General features: G+C 46.9%; 1 protein-coding gene and 1 long non-coding RNA gene across 3 annotated transcripts in view; both read right to left on the bottom strand.

Moving 5' to 3' along the window:
• The window catches only part of LOC142804288 (uncharacterized), a 62,701-nt gene extending 38,504 nt beyond the window's left edge, over window positions 1–24,197 (bottom strand). For both annotated transcript variants that reach the window (XR_012894574.1, XR_012894573.1), the window contains exon 1: window positions 24,075–24,197. This is a non-coding gene — a long non-coding RNA (uncharacterized LOC142804288). The remainder of the gene's footprint in view (window positions 1–24,074) is intronic.
• Window positions 13,372–17,469, bottom strand: LOC142802683 (uncharacterized). The gene is made up of 2 exons (XM_075887651.1): window positions 14,184–17,469; window positions 13,372–13,638 (listed from the first exon to the last, which is right to left on the bottom strand). Exon 1 carries the CDS (start codon window positions 17,467–17,469, stop codon window positions 16,552–16,554), a length of 918 nt encoding a protein of 305 aa, XP_075743766.1. The 3' UTR covers window positions 13,372–13,638; window positions 14,184–16,551.
• Window positions 24,198–24,452: the final 255 nt, after the last annotated feature.

Raw genomic sequence — 24,452 nt, 5'->3', positions numbered from 1 at the left:
TTTCTGCGATAGTTTGCGTACTGAGTGGGTTACTCAAGAGGAAATTTTTGGGACATTTTGCGCACTGACCACGCTACCCACCAAAATAGGTTGTATGCTGAATTGCTGTATTTTACGTTTTAGTTTTATGTGAAGATAACATTAGAGCACGATTGTGTACTGATAGTATAGAAACCCAGCAGTGGCGATGCAGACGATACCCATGCAGGGTACGTGGCTGCGCCACCCGCTGAAGCAAGCACAAAAACGCTGAGTTTTTGAAATACTTTATTCTGGGGCCCCGGCGAGAAAAGCCAATAATAAAACCATTCAAATGATGAGGGGAATGAGCCACTCAGTAGTCTTGATTCGTCAGAATAATCAGAGTGTACGTATAGTGATCCTAAAAAAATAAGCTTTTCTGAGGACAGTAGTTAGAGATATTGTACATATTTCTAAAGCACAGCATGAAGCCACTCTTATGATCAGTGTGGATGGTGTTTTAGAAAGTCAGGAAATAACTCTTTCTGTAGTATATGTGCCTTGCACGGCGAAATTTGAGAAGATGAAATCACCCATGTGACTTTTGATATATAGGACAAAGGTTTTGGCAAATGCATCTTAGACCATGCTGTGTAGCTTCACAGTAATTGACACACCATCAAGCAGTCACTTAATTATTCAAAAAGTGCTATGAAAATATGCATTTTGTAGTTCAATTTCGCTAAAAAAAACTCGGAACAAAAGGTTCTCGGTTGTTCTAATTCTGGATGCCTCCGGACTCTTGGCTAGTGGCAATCCGTCAATATTCAAACATTGGCTGAGCTTGTTAGGCAAACGTGCACATTCCAGCAGTTTGCCGTAGTCCCAAAACGGCGAAACTTTCCTCCTGCCAGCTCTCTGACCTTAAGGGCCCTACCTGGAGTTTGCAAGAGTATCCTAGCAGATGATGGTAGCGACAGGAAACAAGAGTGGCTCCGTAAAACTGACAGCAGTGTCATGACTGCGGCGTGCGAGCACGATTCTACCACTCACGTTTGTAATATTTGCCAGAAATTAGGCACACTGTTTCGTCATCGGGAGACATGATGCCTCAACTTAGACGGTCATAATCTGCACATCACTGCTGAGTCGGCGCCGATCATGCTGCAACGAAAAGGCTGGTGGTGCCAAGTTCACGTCGCCGCCGCGCGAGCCACCGCTGATCGAACCACTTGCTAGATCTGCAACACATGTGCATTCATACCGTATTTACTCGCATAATCCTCGCACTTTTTTTGCCGGAAACGTGATGCAAAGTTAGGGGGTGCGAGACTTACGCGGGGAAAACTTTCCACGAAAACGCAGAGAGCGGGAAAAAAAAAAAAACTCCCAAGCATTTCCCCGAGGGTGAACATGGTTAAGTGCGAATACACGGGGTGATGCTATGAGGGGTATTTATTAATTCGCACTATTATATTTATTAATCACACTATGGTGCCTTTATGGTGTAATGGTTCCTGGGAATCGCAATTTGATCACACGGGGGAGTTACGTTAACTCACTGGCGAATGCCAACGGATTTTAACTTTACTCATCCTCACGACCCGCTCTCAACGGGCGACTGAGAGAGAAGGAGGGCGCGCGAGAGAGAGGGGTGCGCGCGCAGCTGCAGCGAGCGAAGGAAGAGGGGGTATAAGGCGCGTTACTGACACCGATATCAGCGTCGCGTCCGTGGATGGATGGATGGATGGATGGATGGATATGGCTGTACCCTTTAGATCGGGCGGTGGCTAGCGCCACCAGGCCGTAATACTTAATGAACTCAAAACTATATTTATTTATTTTTACCTTAAAAAGTGAGTTTGAGGATTCGTACTTTGCAGTGAAGAGTTTAATTTTCACTCGTGCCTTAACTTTAGCCACCAATCAGATAACCTCCTTCTAGTTAAGTCTACTTGCTTAAAGTCTATTTTGCCCTCCCGGTCCCTAAACACCAGTGCTTTGAAAAACTCTGCGCCATCATCCTGAACTATAGGGTGAAGCCCTTTACAGAACATTATCAAGTGCTCGGCAGTTTCTTCTTCCTCTCCACACGCACTGCATACTGTGTCTACCCCTTCGTATTCGGCCCGATATGTCTTGGTTCGCAGTACTCCCGTCCTTGCCTCAAACAGTAGAGAACTACCCCGAGTATTATCCTAGATCTTTTCCTTGGCAATTTCCTGCTTAAAAGTTCGATAGATCTCTAGTGCGGACTTCTTATTCATGCCCATTTTCCACATGTCAGTCTCCGTTTCCTTCACTTTCTTCTTAACTGATAGTTCTTTTTGGTTTGGCCACCTGCTGTTTTCTAAGTATTTACCAGTCAACTTCCTGGTTCGCTTCCTCCATTTTGTATCGACATTCTTCATATACAAGTAGCTGAAAACCTTCCTAGCCCAACGCTCCTCCTTCATTTCTCTTAATCGCTTCTCAAATTTTATCTTGCTGCTAGCATCCCTGCCCTCAAATGATGTCCGTCCCATATCACCTTGTACTCTTTGATTTGGTGTATTCTCGTGAGCTCCTAAAGCAAGCCTACCTATTACACGTTGCTTAATTTCTAATATTGCTTGAACTTCTGATCTCATGCACAAGACTGCATTGCCGAACGTCAGCCCAGGAATTATGACCCCTTTCCATATTCCTCTCACATCATACCTATTGTAATTCCACAGTGCCCTATTTTTCATCACTGCTGCATTCCTGTTACCTTTAGTCGTCACGTATATTTCGTGTTCCCTCAGGTACTCGGTCCCATTGCTTATCCATACGCCCAGATATTTGTATTTATCTGTTATCTCTAACGTGATGTCCTGTATCCTAAGCTCACTACCTTTGTTGTCATTGAAAATCATGACTGCATATTTTTCCTTACTGAATCTAAAATCTAACCTATCTCCCTCATTACCGCAGATGTCCATCAATCTCTGCAAATCTCCCTTGTTGTTGGCCATTAGCACTATATCATCTGCATACATTAATGCTGGTAGTGCCTGATCAATAAGTTTTCCTTGTTTGACTAAAGAGAGGTTGAAGCCCAGCCCACTTCCCTCTAATTTTGCCTCTAATCCTTGTAGGTACATCATCAATAATAAGGGTGACAGAGGGCACCCCTGCATAAGCCCCCGTTTTACCTCTGCAGGCTTGGATACCTGTTTTTCCCACTTTATAACTACCTTGTTAACTTTATAGATACCCTTTAAAAGATTAGTGACTACATGTTCCACGCCTAGTGTGTCCAGTATTCCTCACCATTCCTCTTGAACCACGCTATCGTACGCTCCCTTGATATCCAAGAATGCTAGCCACAGGGGCCTGTGTTCCTTTTCTTCTATTTCAATGCACTGCGTCAGGGAGAACAGGTTGTCTTCCAACCTCTTGTGTTTCCGAAACCCATTCTGCAGTTCCCCCAGCACCCCCTCATCTTCTATCCATGCCTGCAGTCTTTCCTTTATAATCTGCATCGCCAGCCTGTAGACCACTGATGTCACTGTTATAGGACGGTAGTTGTTTATGTCAGCTTTGTCCCCCTTTCCTTTATAGATCACGCTCATCCTGCTAAGTTTCCATCCATCGGGAACTTCACCATCGATTATCATTTTGCTCACTGCCTCTCTCAAAGCCTGCTTAGACTTCGGACCTAATGTCTTTATCAGCCTAATTGGAATGCCATCTGGGCCTGTCGATGTACTACTAGGAACCCTTTTCTCAGCCCTTTCCCACTCTCGTTGTGAAAATGGAGCCATTGCACCACTTGATTCGTCCTTGTCTATTGTGGTGCATAAAGTACTTCTTTGTTGAAATTTTTCTGTCACCCTTGCTCTTATATATTCAATAGCTTCGTCCCCTTCTAGCCGAGAACCTTGAGCTGTAGTTATAAACCTCTGTTCTAGGCCCGTCTCATTACTTAGGGAGTTTAGATGATTCCAAAATTTCGCAGCTGCCTTTCTATCTTTTTTATGTACTTCTGCCAGCCACTGAGCTCCCTTTCTTCTAATCTTTTCATTGATCAGAAGGGATGCAGCCCTTCTACATCTTAGGAAGGCTTCCCATTTTCTTTCAACATCATCTGTCGGTTCACCCCACTGCTTAGCATGTCTGTGTTCCCTAGAGGCTTCCTAATGTTTTGCTATGGCTCTCTTAACTTCCTCATCCCACCAACTTTTGGGTTTGTGTCTTCTTTTCCGGGGTGACTTGTTACGCGTTTTAGCAAGCTCTAGCTCAAAGAGTCTAATCAGATTCGTGTCACACTGTTTTTTCATCCTCCGTGATTACTTTCTCAATTTGTTTGGCGGCTATTTCAATTTGCCTTTCTGAATAAATATTTTCCTGTAGTTGCTCATCTTGTCTCCTTCCCACTTTCACTGCTCTTCCAAAGCTTAGCTTGATACGTTTGTGATCACTACTCAGACTTCTGGAGCCACCTTCATCTATGTGCATTCCCCTGAGCTCATCATACTTCCTATGTGACATCAGTTCATAATCTATCGTCGACTGCAGCCTTCCTACCTCCCATGTTATTCACCCTTCACACTTCTCGGTACTGTTGCAAATGATGAAATCAAGCCTTTCACATATATCCATGATCATTTTGCCTGTCGGGTCGGTATACCCATCTATATCTTCTATGTGCGCATTCATGTCTCCTATTAAAATTATCTTGCACTCTCTTGCTAACTCCTGAATGTCCTTTGATATACACTCTACCATTGCCTGGTTTTCCTCTCTGGCCTTTGCTCCCGTCCACAAGTACACGAAACCAAGGAGTGTCATTTGACCTGCCACTTTCCCTTTTAGCCATAAATGTTCCTTGCACTCCTGCTTGACCCTTTGCCAGTCTGTACTTTTATGAATGAATGCCCCAATACCACCCCCCTTTCTGCTGCCTTCTGTTCTATTACAATATTCCCACGCGTAGTCCGGATTGTTCGGAGGTTGTTCCATGTCCCTGAGATGTGTTTGTACAAAACCGTATACCATCAGCCTCTCTTCCCTTAGCTGTTCTTCTATCTCTTCCCACTTGAGCCTGTTCCTACCACCCTGCATGTTAATATAGCCTATGTCTGAATGGGCTCGGCACTCGTGGCTACATCTACTTATGCCCCGGACTCTACCTATTTTAGACATTGGTGCTACTTTGGAATCGTATCTGTCCATAACACCTGTCGAAGAGTCTCCCTGGTTGTTTTCCTCGTTACTAGCTATCCTGCACCCTGAAGGGCTCGCTTGCCCCCCAAAAAAGCTACTGCGCGTCCTGCAAGTCGCCAACCCACCTCATGACCTAGTCGTCCATCGAAGTGAATTCTGTCTCGTTGAAAACCACCCCACCTATGCACCTCTCTGTTTATTTCCACCACCTCAAAGCCTTTCTCTCGACTCATCCGCCATATCTCTTGGTTTGCGTTGACAACCGTTCTTTGCAGGTTGCTATCACGCACAGGTACCTCCGGTATCGGGCATATCACTACCTGTACCTTAGGAGAAGTGGCGCGCATGTCATCGACGCCTTTCGCCAGTGTGGCTGCTAGTCCTGCAGTATCTTCATTTAAGACATCGTTTAAACCGCCTGAAATTATCACGAGGTTTCGTCTATCAGCTGTAGTTTTGAGTTTTGCGCTCGCTTGCCTCATGACTGCTTCAAGCTTGCGTCCTGGGAACGCCCCTACTGCAACCCTCTTGTCAACTCTTACCCTCTCTTGGATGGCTTCTGTGCATCGATTTAAATTCGAGTCCCCGGCGATTATCACATGCTGTGACTTTTCAGCTGGAGCGTCCTGCACCTGGGGCTTACTTGCACCTGTGACGCCGGCTGCTTTGTCCCCTCCCAGCCTCACCACTACCTCGCTGAAGCTGGGCCTTGGGACAGTGTAACCGGCTAAACCTGTTTTTTCCAAACTTGCTTATTCCTCCTTCTCCACCGTTCTGGTTGCCGGTTCTCTACTGTTCTCTCCGTAGGCCGCTTTTTTGTTCAGCTTCGCTAGTGCTTCCTCGGTGGACTTCAGTCTTTTTCCCATTGCCCTCGTTTTCTCTTGCTCTGTCACCAACGCAGTCTCGAGCTCATCGATTCTCACCAGCAGTTCACTTTGGGCAACCATCATTTTCTCCATTTTTTTCTCGACCTCACATTACCTACACTTCGCGTCAGCCTCTTCTCCATCCACTTTTAAACCCACTCCACATCCTGAACACTTTACAGTCTTTTTAACCATGTCTTTCTGACACCAATTGTCCCTATACTCGATAATTAGTAAACTCGAGCCGTGCACTACGAAAAAAACAGAAAGTCTAAGCTCTACTACAAAAATTTGAGTGTTCAATGTACGCGCACCTCTCCCACGGGGTGGCAAAAAAAAAAAACAAAAACAAAATTTCAAACACACACACCCGCACTAACTAATAAATACCTGGTGACTGGCCCCCGAAAAAGCCGTACCATAAAATTAGTGCTTCGAAGATTTCAACCGCTGCCTTATAATTATAAAGACAAGCTCAAAACATGCAAAAACGCTTATCTGCGCAGTCGATCCGGAGCGCTCGAAAAACACGTCCATCCACCGTGACAGCCCGAACAGCCCGTGGCTTCACGGAGGAAGGAAAAAGGTAAGGAGAGGGCATGCCCACTCGGCGCAGGGCGTAAAAAATGTGGCGGATATTACGTCACGCGCGGCCATATTCAGTAGGCACAATGGCGGCGTTTTGTTATTATTGATGTAGTGTGGTGCGGCACCGTTCAGGCTGGGTCAGGCGGTCCAGTGGCGGTGTGCGCGTTTTCATGGGCCTCGCACCTAACCGTGGCGTACTGCAGGTGTTCGACAGCATCCATTCCTTGTGCCGCATTGCTAGCTACGCGATTTTCCCCCGGTGGTGGTTGTAACCAGGTGTCTGAACTAGAAACCACGGAACGAGCACGCGTATACGTACTCCGAGTTTGCAGCGTCCGTGAAAATTATGCTGAAAAGCCATCATAGAAGATAACGACTTTGCTGAAGAATTCGTTCAATGAATGCCTTGCAGGTTAGTGACAGTTATGCGGTGTTGCTTCTTATGACAACAAACGATGCATTTGCGGTCCACAGGCCCTTATTTAGACTGTAATCTAATCTTGCTTTTCATGTTCCTGTACAGTTACCACATGCTTCTGCGCAATAAAGTTCCTGTTCTGCTTCGCTTGAGATGCTCCCTCTTCGCAATATTGTCTCGCTCTCCACAATATTGTCTGTGTTATAGCAAAACTCGTTAAAATGTCTACACTCACCTGCACAAGGTAAACAGGTGCACCTCACTAGATGCGCGTGCTTGTGCATTCAGAAGCTGACAAAGCCGTTCGGACGATGTTGACCAAGTGATTTGAGAACTCAAATATAACGAGTAAAACACATTTTAATGACACTTACGACAATAGCAAGTATGGGGTAAAATTGTGAAGTACACAAGGAGCAGTATATGAACAATTCAATGACGAAATATTTTATATAAACAGAAATATTTCACCGCAAATATTTGTGGCTACAGCAACAAAAAAAATCTGTCGCGTTGTTTGTCTAAAAAGTAAGACAGAAAAACTTTTGTCTATGAGCATTACCAGCATGTATTTCAAGTCTTCTTTGGGGAGAGTCTAGGTGTACCATTCAAATGCAAATCAGATACTAAACAATACAGATGTAAGAAACATAGGTCAGCAAAACTTGTGCAGCCCACTCAAACTGACTTATTAAATATATTTTGCGCTTAGGGCTCACTCGGAATCACACTCGCGAAACTTTTTTTGAACCCACTCGAATTCACCTTAACAGCCTCATCTGATTTAGAGTGAGTTGTTTCGTGAGTTCGTTAGCCTAGAATGAGCTTTTTCAACCATGCTGTCGCTGCTCTTTAACATCAATATCTCACATAATTGGTTATCTTCTTGGCACCTATTGATATAGTACCTTCGAATATGAGTTGTGAGTGCTCGCAAACTAGTACGGTAATTTTTCTTGAAAGCATGGCAACATAAGATATGTTTATCAAGAACTTCCCTAGAAGAATTGGAGAGGTGGTTAGGTAAAGGCATGTCCATCTGTAATTCGCGCCTCCGATCAATAAACAGTGCAATGGGGCATGAACGCCGCTGCTTTGGAATACGTTTAATAAACAGTGCAACGGGGTATGAACGACACTGCTTTGGAATACCTTTGAGAATACACGAGTTTAAACGCGAATTCAGGTGATGCTGATAGTAATGCTGAAGATTAGTTGATAGCTTGGTAAAAACAGTAGAACTCACTTAAAAATGTATCTTGCACTTATTGTACTCAATCAGACTCAGACTATTTTTTCTGAACCTACCTCACTCAGACTCACACTCGAAAAATTTTTTATATTACTCCCACCGACTTACTCAGACCATAGACGACTTACTCAGACCACCTATGGTAGTAAGTTGAATGAGTTCAAGAAAGGGGTGTGCAATATAATTACCAGTACAATTGCGAGTACACGCAAGTGTTAGACTTATGTGTATGCTTAATTCTGAGAGAAGCATTGAAGGGCACATAATCATCTCAGTGTAATGAACATAAAGGGTACCAAAAACACAGTTTTCGTTCATTTCACCCATTTAGGTATGGGATAGTAGTCATTTTATCCAGTTATAAACTTATTCATTGATTTACTGAGCACTCAAATGAGAGGCAAACCTAGAATGCAGCAGAACAAAGTGGGTGTGTGCAAATTTGCTTGTAAAAATCACATAGATGCGTAAGACATTTCAACCGGCACGTTGTGGACAATGTCATCGAAGCAGCAGATATATAAGAGTCAAACACAGAACATCGGAGTATACTCAGCAGCATTTACGCATTAGGGCGAAAACTTGCAACGTCACACATAAGGAACATTGATCTAGACTACAAGAGCATATAGCAAAGACATTGTGAAGATTGTTACCATGCAAAGTAAATGTTCATATGGAGTGCTATTGCCCTTTAAACTGGGTCAATTTCGTGAACATTTGGTGCACCTGACTGCTATGGAAACTTTGTGTTGTCTGCTTACCAACATGATATAGGCGCACATTAAGGTAATACTCTGCGACACTTCTTAAAAGATGGACATAGTGATTCTCCAGTGGAGAATTATCAAACATGTGTGAGTGCAGTTCTGCAAACAGTTCTTTATGCTGCAGTGATTCAAGGACTTGTAGCACAAGATCCTGCAATAGTGATTTTGATGCCAATTTATTCATGTGCACAGCCCATCGAAGAAGAGATTCTGATTTCTTGCAAATTTCGAGGACACTTTTAGATGGGTAGTGAAGCCCCCCCTTGCTTTTCCTTTGAATGAATGCAGTGTCTGCTGCTCTGGATGTGCCAAACAATGCTCCAGTACAATGGGCACACATCAGCTTTGAGCCCAGCTTGTGAGCCACATAGCCAGCAATGTAAGTAACAGCACGACTACCGAAATCACTGATGTGTTCGAGTGATGCACAGTAATCATGTTCGCTGACTACATGGCTCTGCTCAATACACTCTTCAGACAAGAGCTGCCTTCTCTGAACAGTGGCATTCAGCACTTCTGTTGCTGAATGCCTCCTGGTTGAACTACATGACAGTATAGTAATGTGGTCCAGCACTTGACAATTTCCAGAAACAGCATCAGACAGTTCATTTTGGACTATCACTTCTTTAAATGCTGCTTGAAATTGTTGGGCTGTCGGGTTGTCATTGTGCCCTCCATGTGCTCTAATTAAGCCAAAAAAATGATTCCAAATGATCCTGGCTAATTTTATACCCAGGAATATATTTTAGTATCTTCTTTTTACAAATGAGAAAATCGTACATGGCTAACAGACTTTTCATGCATATTATGAAGCCCAAAAAGCCAGTTTTCCGAGCTGTTCCTATCAAGTTTCTCATACTTGCAGGCTCTTTCAGGAGGGAAAGATATCGAATTGTGCTGTCAAACAATGTTTTGATATCATTTACATTCTGTTCATTGACTGGTTTCTTCCACCCTCCCTGATGCATGCTACGGGAATTGAGTATGTCGAAGAGGTTATTAATAATTATTAAAAATTCCTCAGTTGGCTCAGAATTTATAAATCCTCTTAAGCACATCACCCTACATTCAGCGATAGCTCTTGCCACAGACAGGCTCATCACCTGCGCTGCCAGGCGAACCTTCATTGGTTGTTTTTGCCACTAAATGTGAGTCCTTCGCAACTTATTTGCCAAATGTAATCCCTCTTTATCTTGCAAGTCATGAAGTGCTTCGATGTGTGCCCATGATACAACTTTTCCCTCCTGATTGATAAAATATTTGTGGTGTGCAAAGGCATTTCTCACCAGCTTCAGCATGTGGCAGGGATCAATAAATGCGGCTATCGGTTCGTTAGTTGCTGGGTGCTTGAAGGTTGTTTGAAGGTTCTCAATATTTGTGAAATTGCAACCTAATTCGTGAAACATTGCAATGTTAGCAGGCGCACCATCGCATGTAACTGAAACAATCATGGCCCCTGCCTCATGAGCTGTCAGCAAGCTCTGCCTAACTAAGTTCACTCGCTGCTCACCTACTATCCCGTCAACCAGACAGTAGCCAAGAGGAACTTTCCAATGGCCATTAATGGCTACAACCATTATCACGAAGGCGGCTTTTGCCTGTGGCAAGCAGTCACCTTCGGTTCCTGTGCCCATGTCTACATAGCCTTCAAAGTGACCACTTTGCCACTGTACCTGCTGTCTAATTGACATCTCATCAATTATGAGGCTGCACACAGCTTGATGTCCTCGATTGCACGTGTCTAAGCACTTCAACTTTAATGCAGTCACAGCCTCTTTGGAAAACCCAGCTTTTCCATCAACACTCTCGTACCATTTTTTTAATGTTCGAGGATGTGGCAGACATGTGTCAAAGACTTGCCTTACATATTGATATGCTCGAGGAGAGTAAAAGTTCAAGGTAAGAGCAAAAGTCCTTAGCTCAGGTGAATACTTTTTCAGGTGTTGTCCTGTCTGTTTTGCTATCTGTCGTTTTAAAAGATGCTGATTTGCTGCACCCAGGGTGTCAAGCACTGAAACTTGCTCTCTGAGCAAAATGTTTTCCTTGGTTAGTGTTTTCAAAACTGATTTCAATTCAGCATTTTGTTTTTTAAGGCGCCTCTTAAACTGCTGAAGTTTTTTTATTGCTTTCCTTGATCGCTGCTGCTCCGAGGCAAGTCTTGCTGTGCGAGCTCGCAGAAAAGCCTTCTCTGGGGTGTCGACCTACAAAGCAAAACCACATAGAACAAAACACTCTCATTTGTCAGGTGGTAAGGTGTGTCACTTGTAAAAGGCTGAACCACTTCTAATAACAATGTGACTAAGCCAAGTAACTAGGACATTTATACATAATTTTTCCTTATTCCTGCTTCTTCTGTTGACACTGCCACTTATGGTATTCAAGTTTCATATTTAGGACAACCTCGTACTAGTATATTTTGGTCAGCTCTATGAAGACCCCATTGATACTAGCCAACCATTTCCTGTAACTTGGAGCACAGCTCAAATTTCATTTAACATTGCAGTTATTAATTGATTTGTATATCATGCTGATAAACACAGCATGTATGATTTACGTGGATTGCTTTGATTGCACTTTGACTTCAACACCCTTTCTTGTCTTGTTTTATTATTTACTGAAATAAATATTAGGACTGATTGTGTTACCCTTGGTGTATACAGGTGCATTGCTTTCATCTGATAGCTTGCATTTGTTGATCTTTTTTACCTTTGCCTGCTTTCTTCTTCTTGGTGTTTCAAATGTTGCCAGCATGTCTTGTGGCCTTTGTAATTCCTGTGGAAGTAGATCATAGTATCATAATAAAAAAACAGTTATTTGTAATTTTCACAATGCTGAAATTCGCATGGGCTCACCTAGTCAGCAGTCTTAAGAGGAACTGCTGCACACTTAACAGCATTTTGACTAACTCACAAGTGTCTGGGACTGAACAAGGCAGATGTGTGTACATATTCCAATTATACATGCTGGTACATTTTAAAAAATGCTCAAAGCTAATAAATCACATTGTAAATATCAGCATTATTCCCATTTGCCCAATAAATGCACAGCTCTAGTCATAAACCAAACCACACACATGCATCCCTCAGGTTAGTACCCCCAAATTAAGTGTGCAGATAAGTATTTTGTAAACATTAAATTACAATATTAGGTTTCAAACTCTGTTAACCCTGAAAGACATGATGGATTTAAAATGAACACTGCATTTCGTGTATATAGTCTTTCTAAATTAGGCAGTAGCAGTAAAACAGAGGCAGAAAGCAATTAGAGATTTAAGATACCTCTGTAAGCTCGTTGGTATGCTATTGCAGCAGCCTCAAATTCACCCACTTAAAAATGCTTTATTTACTGAGTTTCTCAGAAATAGGATCAATTATTTTTATTCCAATAAGTATTTGCTTTATTTAAATTTAAGTAAGATGTGTTTGTTACACATTTGTGCTGCCTTCATTTACTTTGTGATTACAACCAAGCCAAAGTCGCAATGTAAAACAACAATTATTTTAACTAAACTGTTTTTCGAAAAATTAAGGTGGGCTAGTACATGCATTGCTTCCCATCAGGACATTACAACAAAAATAAAGAGAAAGTGCATATTATGTTAGTACAGGCTCAACTAGAGAAGATATAACTTGGTACAATGTTCAACACTTATGTCGCATGGAAGTGGTTTACCTGCTCATGGACCGGCTCCCATTGAATACCAGCAGCGTGGCCGGATGAACCTGGTGTCGCGATGCTGGCCTGTGCTTCACTCTTCTCACCGATATCCATGAGAGGCTTTTAAAGAGAGCACGCGTTAGGAATTCTTACTTTTACACCAACTGCAACAGTAGTTTACCTATAACAGAGGACAAGCATGCTTAATGAGTAGAAGAGAGGTTAATTTTCACCTGTACAAATGCTGACACATTGAAATGACTGGCACTTAGGTCGGAGGGAGCTGGGTCGGGTAAACTGATTGGATCTGCACTTTCAGGCTCTATATCCATGGCTTCCTGAAAGCAAGAATACCTATGCTATTCAGTGATTTGCTCTTCAGCTACGTATTCAAAGCAGTAAGCTAATGAGGTGGATAAAAATGACAGGGGAAAAGAGATGTGCACCTCTTGGAGTGTGGACTGCTCGTGGAGGCCTGCAGCTAAGTCAGGCGATTCAGGTGTGGAGAGACTAGCTTGGAGGCCTTCATGAGAAGTTGAAGCAATCTGATAGTAATATATGACTGCTAGTTAAAAATGCCTTCGTGAAAAACTGTTCAAAACAATACAGATAAAACGAGGCATTGAAACTGAAGGGTTGAGTCAATATAACTGTATTCATTCCCTCAGTTTCTGCATATTGCTTTACTTGCGTTGCATTGTACAAATACACATTAAATTCTAATATGCCAAGTGTGACCAGATTATTTTATTGTCAAGTGCATTTTTCAAGCACAACTCGACCTGTAAGCATAATATGATGATCAGGTAAAATGTTTACCTGTGCAAGCAGCAGCAAGCCTTCAGCACCACCTTGCATGAGCTGAGGGGAATCAAAGGATGATTCGGTGCTTGCTGAATCAGGTACTCTATCACCTTGTTGTACTGGATGTGGTAGCTGGGGGATTGAAGACTTTCAATATTACTATTGCAAATTGGATGAAAAAAGTAGAACAATAAACGAAATAACAATGGCACAGGTGTTGCGTCACTTCATACCAACATAAATTAAGCATTATACATGATACAAGAGGCACTTACAAAACTTTTGCTATTAATTACCACATTTATATCTAAATTTTCAGATGCAAGTTATGGGCTACCTTAAGTGTTTTTGCATTGCACCAATTCGTGCACAAACTACTAACAGGTATGAATTGGTGCTGTTAATTTTTAACATGAGAATAAAATTTTTGGTGATGTGAAAAAAAGGAAGCATGGATGAATACAACTGGTGCATGACAATTTGATTATTTATTTATTTGGTTATTTATTTATTTTGCAGTATAACATTTATTGTACGTCCATTCTTTTTAAAATTATTTGCCACTATAACGCTAGCGACATACATGTATCAAAAGCGTATACCAGAAAGAGAAGAGCATAAATCAAAAATTTGCTCGAAGATAAGGGAAATTGGTTCCAAAGTTCATTCGTTCTCACCAAAAGAGTAGGAACTGCATGCTCTCGTAGGCGGACTTTGAACGCGGACGTGCGATCAAAATGCTCCTCTAAGAAATGCTTCGAACAAACATGAGCCTTCCTTGCAGGTTCACGGCGAATATGCGGTGGCCAAATTGCTTCTATCCACTTTGTCCGACGAACGGCGTCTTTAGGAAACCTGATGATGAATGATTGCATATGTGTTGCACAGTATACACGCAGCGTAACTAACATGTTAATTTATAAATGTACAGAAGAATTGCCACTATGCGCATCATATACATTCAACTTTGGCGTCTACTCTACCGCATGCACCGAATAAGTAAATTTACTTACAAGTGGTAAGAGGTGGCTGGTACTCCTTGCGACCCGCGTGACTTGCATTCTGGCACACAACAGCTGGGCATTGTGGCTGTGACCGCGCACACAGCGAAGTGCTTGCAGTGGAGCTTTGAGGGATAGTGCGAACGCAGCAAGACGTGCCGCTAATACTACTCGAAATCCTCCAGTGTGGTATACGCAATCATATCTTGCTTTCGTTGAGAAAGGAGGAATGCTGTGTTTCTTTACGGGTGCTTTTGGGACCGGGCGGGCATCCTTGAAGGGTCTGTTTGCGCGTGAATCACCCCTTACACACCCCGCAAGGCGCTTAGCCGCCTCCCCGATAAGGGAAACAGAAACAAACGCCTCTCTTTCATACAACCGATTATCCCGAACTCCTTTTCCATCGCCTTCCGCCGGATGGCCGTACCCGCCATCCTTGGCGGTTGGCGCTGAGCTGTGTTCCAGATAAGGAAGACAGAAACGAGCGCCTTCTCTTTATTTTCCTCTAATGACTAGCCACTTATCCCGGAGTTATCTTCCCTCGCATTTGGCTGGCTTTCCCTGCCGTCCTTGACGGCTGTGTCGACGCCTGCAGCTTCCCGCAGACCTTTTCTCACGCATTCCTTAGGCTAACTTCCCACCTTTCGCCCTAACGCGATCCTGGTTTCCGTTCTCCGTAGCTACTAGTGCGTGTGAATCACACTGGAAAGTGATCTGAAAGAAGCTGTACAAATTTCGGTGCCTGGTTCGTCGCGCGGCAATGCCCGAAATATCATCTTTATTTTCACAAAGAACACATCAAATAAAAAAAAAGCTTAACGTGCAACTTGCCGTGTTTATCGTAAAAGCCGGCAGTGCAAGAGTACAACAGCCATACGCAGAGATTTTGTTGAACGTATCGCGGCAAGACAGCGTGTTGAAGTCCGTTCCGTTGGTTTCGGATAGCACCGGCGCACGCGGCGCGCAGGCCACGTGCTTTTTGAGACAGAGGGGGAGTCGCGCCTTCTGCTTCGCATTCGTGTGTAAACAAGAGAGGAGAATTTGCCTACTCAATATGGCTGACTTCCGGCTTCATCGCGGCTTCACAACGAGTGACGTCAGGGCCTCTCCTTACCTTTTTCCTTCCTCCGTGCCGTGGCTTATTCGGTAGAGCGTCGCGCTGCGGCCCGCCAAGTCCTTTCTTTTAAAGATAAGAGAGAAGACTGCGGACGCCGCCTACGGCGGTGGATGGTTTGGGGTCGCTTATAAAGTGTATTCACACTTAAGAAAAACGAAGTGGCCGCAAATTGGGATTCTCGCACCAGAAACTTACAGCAAGCTTTACAAAGTACTAATTAGAACTTACCTCAACAATAAAAGCAGAGGTTCAACACAAGGCAAGATTTATTTGCGACATAAAAATTGGAAGCAAATAGTCGAGAATTAGAATACCATACGCGAAGCTAGTGGGCGTTGCGGGCGTAGCGGTAGCGGTCGGCGCTCAACAGGAGCCCTCAAAAGGTAAGCGTAGGACGTCAGTATTGGGCTGATTGTTATTTAACATAATCGTCCGCAGTTTCCTTCTGAAGAAATAAAGTTTACCATCAATCCCAGTTTTAGGCACACGGCAGGCCCAACGCGTCTTGGTGGCTTTCAGCTGCCGTCACCAGTAGCGAACACAACTCGTAGGCTCCGAAGGGCCTACCGGCGTCCCTGTTGCCGTTGTTTAGCGTATGATCTATCACTTGCAACTTGAAGCAGCCGTGTGGCTTCAGTATCGCCCCATAACGTGCCAAGATAACCGACACAACATACACAACACGCCGCAACGCGCACTGGCCACTTCGGCTTGGCTTGGATTGAATTGAATCTCTGTGCAATAGCACGCTTGATGCTTAAGAGATGGCGTCAAATGGCGCGCGCTATCATCATCAGTGGCTGAAACGAGCAGACGACATTATTGCGGCAGTTTTCGGGGGTGCGATAATTACTCGAGTGAGTGAGTAAAAACTTTATTGAACATGTCCGGCGTCATTGAGCGGGGTGGGGCTACAAACACCCCGGCCTAGGTGACGGCCTCGAATCCTTGGACCCGGGCGGCATCCTGGGCTTGCCGGACGGCCCACAGTTGATCAGCAAGGTCGTGGCTGAGCAGAGCCGCCTCCCATCGCGCCTCGCTGTTCGAGACTGCCATGTCTACCGGGTTCGTAGGGGACTGCTGCGCGTTACCGGTACACTTCCACAGCATGTGCTGCAGCGTCGCTCTGGCTCCGCACGCCTTACACGCGTCGGACGTATAAATGCCTGGGTAGCAGAGGCGAAGGATCACCGGATTCGGGTACGTGTGTGTCTGTAGTTGTCTCCAGGCAACCTGCTGTTTCTTGTTTAGTTTGGCGTGGGGTGGTGGATATTTGCATCTGTTCAGTCTGTGGTGTTGCGTGATGTCTCTGAAAGTGGTCATGCGTTCCCCCCACGTCCATTCCCGCATCGCTGTCGAAGTGTGCGAGACATCGGGACTGTCGGCAGGCGTCGAAGCTCGGCGTGTAAGTCCTCGAGCCGCGGCGTGGGCAGTCGCGTTGCCCGCAGGCGGAGGGTCCGTGTGGGCGGGGGTCCATACGAGGAAACTGTCGTTTTTGCGGCAGATGTTGCGTTCGTGAATTTGGAGAATGCGGGCCGCTTCGCGGGAGATCCGGCCGCTGGCGTAGTTGCGTATTGCCGCCTGCGAGTCGCCTATTATCACCTCGGCGTCCGTGGTGGCTATCGCGAGGGCTATGGCAGCTTCTTCGGCCGCCTCCGTGTCTTCCGTGCCTATCGTCGCACTCGTGACGCAAGTTCCTACATGATCCGTGATCGCGACCGCGAAGCCGCGGTGGCAGTCGTAACGGGCCGCGTCCACGTAAACTGTGTCTTTGCTATTGCCGAATTTCTTTTCAAGGTCTTCGGCGCGCCTGTTGCGCCGACCGATGTGATGTGTCGGGTGCATGTTCTTAGGCAACGGCATAACGACGATGCGCTCGCGAATACGTCTGGGTATCCCGACCTTTTCGCCGCGCTGCGTATGGTAGTTGATACCCAGTGTCTCGAGGATGTGTCGACCAGTTCTGGTCTTCGCCAGACGTTCGTACTGGGCGATGTTGTGTGCTTCGATTATCTCATCTAGAGTATTGTGCAACCCCAGCTCGAGAAATTTTTCCGTGCTGGTATTGGCCGGTAATCCGATTGCGCGTTTGTATGCCTTGCGGATGAGACAATCTAGTTTGGTGCGTTCAGTCGCCTGCCACTTGAGGTAGGAGACGACGTACGTTATATGGTTCATAGCGAAAGCATGTACCAGGCGAATGGTATTGCTTTCCTTCATTCCGCTATGCCGATTTGTTATTCGTTTCAGCAACCGGATTGTTTCATTGACCGCGCCCTCTAGTCTGCGAACGGTTTCGCCGTTGTGGCCGTTGGCGGACAGGCGCAAGCCCAGTACCCTAATGGTGTTAACTTGTGGGATGACAGCGCCGTCTGATGTGCGTACATTAATTTCTCTATATGCACACTCGAATGCGGAATCGGCATTCTTGGGTTTACGGCCCCTGCGCGAGGGTCTATACAGCAGGAGCTCCGATTTAGCGGCGAAACATTTGAGGCCAGTGTCACGAAGGTAGTCCTGCACCACGTCGACGGCTTCCTGCAGCATTTGCTCTACATGGCCGTCATTTCCCTCGGCAACCCAGAGGGTGATATCATCGGCGTACAAGCTATGGTGGAGGCCTTCTATCTCAGCGAGTTTTCGTGGTAATCCGACAAGCACGAGGTTAAAGAGCATGGGCGAGATTACGGAGCCCTGCGGCGTGCCCGTACAACCCATGTATATGTCCTGCGATTCTAGTTCGCCGATCGCTAATCGGGCCCGGCGGCCCGTAAGAAAATCCCGTACGTAGTGGTACATTCTCTCGCCCAGTCCCAACGCTCGTATACTTTCAAGTATCGCAGCATGGCTAACGTTGTCGAACGCCTTTTTGAGGTCGAGCCCGAGTATCGCTTTGGTGGATCGTGTGGGATTGTCTACGATATCGTGCTTGAGTTGAAGCATAACGTCCTGCGTGGAAAGGTTACGACGGAACCCCAGCATCGTGTGTGGGAGCATGTTTCGGTCCTCGAGGTAGTTGGTAAGGCGAGCGAGAACCACATGTTCCATGACCTTACCAACGCAGGACGTCAGGGATATCGGTCGAAGGTTGTCAATCTGTACTCGTTTGCCCGGTTTGGGGATCATAATTATGCGCGCCGTTTTCCACGAGTTCGGTATAGCGCCCGCATTCCAGCACTCGTTCATGTAAGCCGTCAGTTGTTCTATCGACTCATCGTCCAAGTTACGTAGCGCTTTGTTGGTTATCCCGTCCGGGCCTGGCGCCGACTTTGTGTTGAGCCTGTGCAGCACCGCCCTCACCTCTGCAACGCTGAAGTCCTCGTCTAGCTCCGCGTTACCCTCATTCTCCCAGGCGTATGCCAAGTGCGCGAGGGGGCTACGTGACTGAAAGTAACGGCTTCGCACGTCATCTAGAAAGTCCGCGTGGGTGCCTTTGTAGTCGTGCAGCAACTTGTTAAGCTTATGTGCGTGCGATGTTTTCGTCTCCTCTGGATCCAAGAGGTGCCGGAGGAGATGCCACGTCTTGGCCCGTCCCAGCTGGTTCTCCATCCCTTTGCAGATCTCTTCCCATTGAGTTTCGCATACCTGTAACGCGTGCTCTTCCATGTCCCTGCTTAGCCATGCTATGCGTCTGCGCAGCGTTCGATTGTGGCGTTGACGCTTCCACCTGTCTTGCAGGCTGCGCTTGGCTTCCTACATGTGTAGGAGTTTGCTGTCTACCACTTCGAGCTGGGCTTCTGGCGGAACCTGCCGCGTCGCCGTTTCTTAATCCCCCTTGAGCGTCGCAGTCCAGCTATCTATATCCTCAATAGCCGCATTGCCACGATTCTGCTCTTTCCGGACTTTGCGAAACGCGTCCCAATCTACCAGCCGGTGGTTCTTGCCCTTGGTACCTTCCCGATGAACGTGGTGGTGAGGTTCAGCGTCGACCTGGATCTCGATCACTGAGTGATCGCTACCCAGGTCCTCCTGTGTATTGTGCCATCGCGCGCTAGCAACGTTTTTGGTAAATGTGAGGTCGGGTGAGGTGTCTGCACATACGCTGTTACCCCTGCGCGTAGGCGCGGAAGGGTCTGTGATGAGCTCGAGGCCCTCATTCTGCGCATCGTCCCAAAGGCGCTTACCTTTTGGCGTTTCGTAGCCGTACCCCCACGCCGCGTGGGGCGCGTTGAAGTCGCCCGCGATGAGCAAGGGCCCGTCGGCAGCTGCCTCGCGCGCCTCTCGCAGTAACGTGCTAAAGCGGTGTCTGGCTTTGGGTCTGCTATACGCGTTCAGCACAAACAGGCTGGGGCCGCGCCCTTTCGTCGGAATGAGCTCTACGAATACATGCGGTATGCTAACGTTCATAAGTTCGCGTTGCGCCACGGTGAGGTTGCGTCGCACTAGCGTTGCAGCGGCCGGTGGGGCTCCCGCGGTCACAGCTTCGTCTATAGATTTGTACCCCGCCAGCTTGACCGGGTCATTGGTTTCCTGCAATAGTATTACGTCCGGTCGTTGCCGGCTGCGTAAGAATTGTTGGAGAAGCGCCCGTTTCCTCCTGTACCCCCCGCAGTTCCACTGCCAGATAGGGAACGTGTTTCGTGTGTTATGCTGTTGTGGGCGTTGTGTTTGTGTGGTTTCGTGTAGAGCCATGGTGACTGTACGTGTTATGGTTTGCCGTCCGGCTGATCCTGCGCCTCTTCGTCGGGTAACGGCCTAAAGTACGGTTTCCCATGGATGGATGGATGGATATGGCTGTACCCTTTAGATCGGGTGGTGGCTAGCGCCACCAAGCCGTAATACTTAATGAACCCAAAACTATATTTATTTTTTCTTCCTTAAAAAGTGAGTTTGAGGATTCGTACTTTGCAGTGAAGAGTTTAATTTTCACTCGTGCTTTGACTTCAGCCACCAATCAGATAACCTCCTTATAGTTAAGTCTACTTGCTTGAAGTCTATTTTGCCCTCCCGGTCCCTAAACCCCAGTGCTTTGAAAAACTCTGCGCCATCATCCTGAACTATAGGGTAAAGCCCTTTACAGAACATTATCAAGTGTTCGGCAGTTTCTTCTTCCTCCCCACACGCACTGCATATTGTGTCTACCCCTTCGTATTTGGCCCGATATGTCTTGGTTCGCAGTACTCCCGTCCTTGCCTCAAACAGTAGAGAACTACCCGAGTATTATCATAGATCCTTTCCTTGGCAATTTCCTGCTTAAAAGTTCGATAGATCTCCAGTGCGGACTTCTTAATCATGCCCATTTTCCACATGTCAGTCTCCGTTTCCTTCACTTTCTTCTTAACCGATAGTTCTTTTTGGTTTGGCCACCTGCTGTTTTCTAAGTATTTACCAGTCAACTTCCTGGTTCGCTTCCTCCATTTTGTATCGACATTCTTCATGTACAATGTCGTTCGTGCTGGGCGACCCACTGCGGCCGGAAGTCGCATTTCGATATTGTCTATGCGCGTTTGCAGCGTCGCGATCATTTTTGTGAGCTGAGATATTGCAATGCTCAACTGTTCGGTTTGTGCGGTTTGCTGAGCGATTGCGTTGTTAAGTTGCGCGGTTTGCTGCGCGTGTTGGGTCATCATCGCGTCTACCTTGTCGTCGAGTCTATCGACTTGTTCGCGGAGTTTCTCCTCGCGTTTCTGCGATTTGACGTCGAATTGTTCCGGGTCAAGTGCCTTAAGTTTGGTGGGTGCGGGGTGCGCGTCTTGAGCCTCCATGACTTCCTCCACTCTCTCGACTGTACTAGCAGCCGCGTCGGCTGCGACGGGTTTAATTGGAGGAGTAGGAGGAAAGGGAACTGTCGGGGCCTCCCCCTTCAACGTGGCAATTTCGTTTCTTAACCTTGCATTTTCCTGCTTTATTTCTTGGATTATTGATTCGAATTGATCCAATCGTTTCTGCACTAGACTTTCTGGGTCGCTGTTGCGTTTGTAAGCAGAGCTGCCGCGTCTGTCTACATCTGGGTTTCTATCAATGGCAGTCTCGGTTCGCGTTAGCAGTGCGCTGGGCGCGCGTCCGGAGGCGACGTCCACCCACCTCAATTTATGGGGGTCAGCCTCTCCTCCGCCTTTGGCTGCCGCTGTGTGGTTGGCTCGGGCCGTCAACGTGCTGCGAGGCTTCGCTGAACGAGGTCGGGAGACGCTGCGATAGCGGGCTCGAGAACGAGTACGGGAGCGAGTGCGGCTCCGCGCGCGGGTCTCCGTCGAGGCCGATCGACTGTTGCCGCGACGTCGTCTCGGTGCGTGGCGTCGTCCGTAGCCCTCCTCCCCGTCGTTGACGGTGCTGCTCCTGCTGTAAGCGGCCTCAGCCTCCTCGCGCATTCTGCGTTCCCACTGTCGGCGCTTGACTAGGTAGGGCGTCTTGTACTTAGCTTTGCACTTGCGGTCTCCGGTGAGGTGACCCTTTCCGCACAGTTGGCACACCGGCTCGCACCGATGATCGTCGGGCGGGTTACCGCATCCGCACCCACGGCACTTCTTGTCGTTCGGGTTGGGGCACACGTCGGCCCTGTGTCCCAGACGACCACACTCGTAGCACATATCGATATGTTTCTTGTAAAGAGTGCACCTTATCACCATCCCGCCGTAGTTCACGTAACGAGGCACGTAGTAGCCGTCGAAAAGGATTATCACGTTGGTCGTGTTTCCCATGCGCTTGGCATGCAGGACGTTCGGGTTGCGGTGGTTAACCAGACTTCTCACGACGTCCGCCGGCTTTTCGTCTAGCGATATGCCCCTGATGAGGCCTTTGGACGTGTTCTCCGGAGCCGCTCTGTAGGCACTCGCTTCGAACTCACGGTCGCCAATTCGCAGCTTGCAAATGCCTCCATATTGTCTAGCGCGATATTCTGACGGCGTGCTTACCACAATAACGTTTGGTCGCTCATTGAGACAGACGCTGTCCTCCTCGGCTACCTCACGCCCCACCCCTGCAGCGTTGCGTATGCAGCAGTGGACGCGGTCCTTCTGGTAGTGGGATACGTTGAAGCCATCCCGGGGTCGCACGATGATCTTGTAGTCATCCGTTGGCAGGTTGGGCATTCGGCTCGTCATGGTGATCTTCCGCACGTACTGCGTCGCTTTCTGAATAAACGCCGCCTTCTCGGTAGACGCTGGCGTTGCTTGCTGGTTCTTCGCTGCGTCGGCGTCTCCACTCGCCTCCTTGGTGTTTCGTTTGATCTCGCACCATCCCTGCTCTTTTCCGAACTCTGTCGGCGATATCTCCTCCCCTTCGACTTGCACGAATTCCATTTCGGGCGCCGGTGCAGTGGATGGGGCACCCGCTTGCTCCGACGACTTGTCAGGCCTGCCGTGCCTTGTCTACTGGCTTGACTGTCGTGCCAGCGTGGCGGTACGGGCAATCTTCGAAAAGTGACCGAAACACGGGCTCACCTGCTCAAATGGTATCGGGAGAGACCGCAGGACTTTCGCAGTCACTTGGGAATACTCTGAACTGAATGGCTGGAAAGAAATCGCCGAAAACCATAGAAAATCTGCGGAGCCGATGCGACGCGCGTCCGCACACCGTGGCCCCCTAGCGGCCAATCATATTTACTCGAGGAAAAATTTTTTTCGTATTTTTCTTGGGCGATGTGGGGGGTGCGAGAATTATGCGAGTGCGAGGATTATGCGAGTAAATACGGTAACAAGACCGGCCGAATCGCCACTAAACTCGGGACTATGCGCCATCTGTTCATTGTGCTGAGTCGCTTAACCTTGAAGCAGGGTGCAACCAGTAGATATTGTGTCGAGCAGAGAACATTACATGTTTGTAGTACACTCGGTCGGACTTTGAGCACTACATGCCGGCTCTGCGAGGTCATTGTTTACGCTCACAGCTGAACACAGGCATCCACGCAGCGAAATAGCCATTCATTGCTTTCTACCATCACGAATACACAAAACAAGTGCAACGATCTAAAGAAACTGGATGGAACTCACAAATGTCTATGCCTGGGCGCGTCTTCCCACGTGCAGCCTCTCCGCATGCCGCCATCGAAGTTCAGAAGCAGAAAGGAAGCGGGAGACACGTGTTGAGACTGCTACAGCCTTTAGATGTCTACTTTTTTTTGGTCTGATCCCGAATTCACAATGCTTCCAGTGGTCAGAAATCCAAGATTACGAATTTCAACTTTGTGAGGGTTATTGTCCTCCTAACTAGTGCGTCTTAAACAATTGAAATAACTAAGCATTGCGTTACCAATTTTATATGTATTCATTCGAAATAAGGCAAAAAGTGTGCATTGGCAATCATGCTTTTGCGATATCGCTAGATGTATTATTTTGTAATAAATCTGCAGTCAAGTGGTGTTCATTGCACAAATCCTGTAATTTCCATTCACAAACAGCCAAGCGGGTTGCTGTCCTAAACACGTTCGCATAGGAACATTTTAATAATTATCCCGAAAACAATGTACTGGCAACATTTTCAGAACGCTGCTAAGCGGATGAGGATGTTGATACCTTTTGAGGACGAGCATAAGATGTCAACTGTTGTCTCGGCTGGTAATGGCTGTTCAACATGTTTTCCTTGCTTGGCAAATGTGGGGCTGAAGCCGAGTCGACTCCCCTCTAAGTTGGCTTCTAGTTCCTGTAGATACAGCATATATAACATATACACTGCATCAATGAAAGCAGATTGTCCTCCAACCTCCTTCGTTTATGCAACCCATTTTGTAGTACTCCCAGCACCCCGTCATTCTCCACCCATATCTATAGTCTTTCATTTACTATCTGCATCACCAACCTGTTAACTACTGATGTCACTGTTCATCATCATCATCAGCCTGACTACGTCCACTGCAGGACAAAGGCCTCTCCCATGTTCCGCCAGTTAACCCG

This window comes from Rhipicephalus microplus, chromosome 3 (assembly GCF_043290135.1).
Source record: "Rhipicephalus microplus isolate Deutch F79 chromosome 3, USDA_Rmic, whole genome shotgun sequence".
Lineage (NCBI taxonomy): Eukaryota > Metazoa > Arthropoda > Arachnida > Ixodida > Ixodidae > Rhipicephalus > Rhipicephalus microplus.
Note: the sequence above shows the minus strand (reverse complement) of the source record. Positions and strands in the feature narration are given on the sequence as shown.

What these genes read in the sequence shown, in the direction of transcription:
- LOC142802683 (XM_075887651.1), bottom strand. Translation starts at nt 17,469, where the DNA reads ATGCACCCGACACATCACATCGGTCGGCGCAACAGGCGCGCCGAAGAC.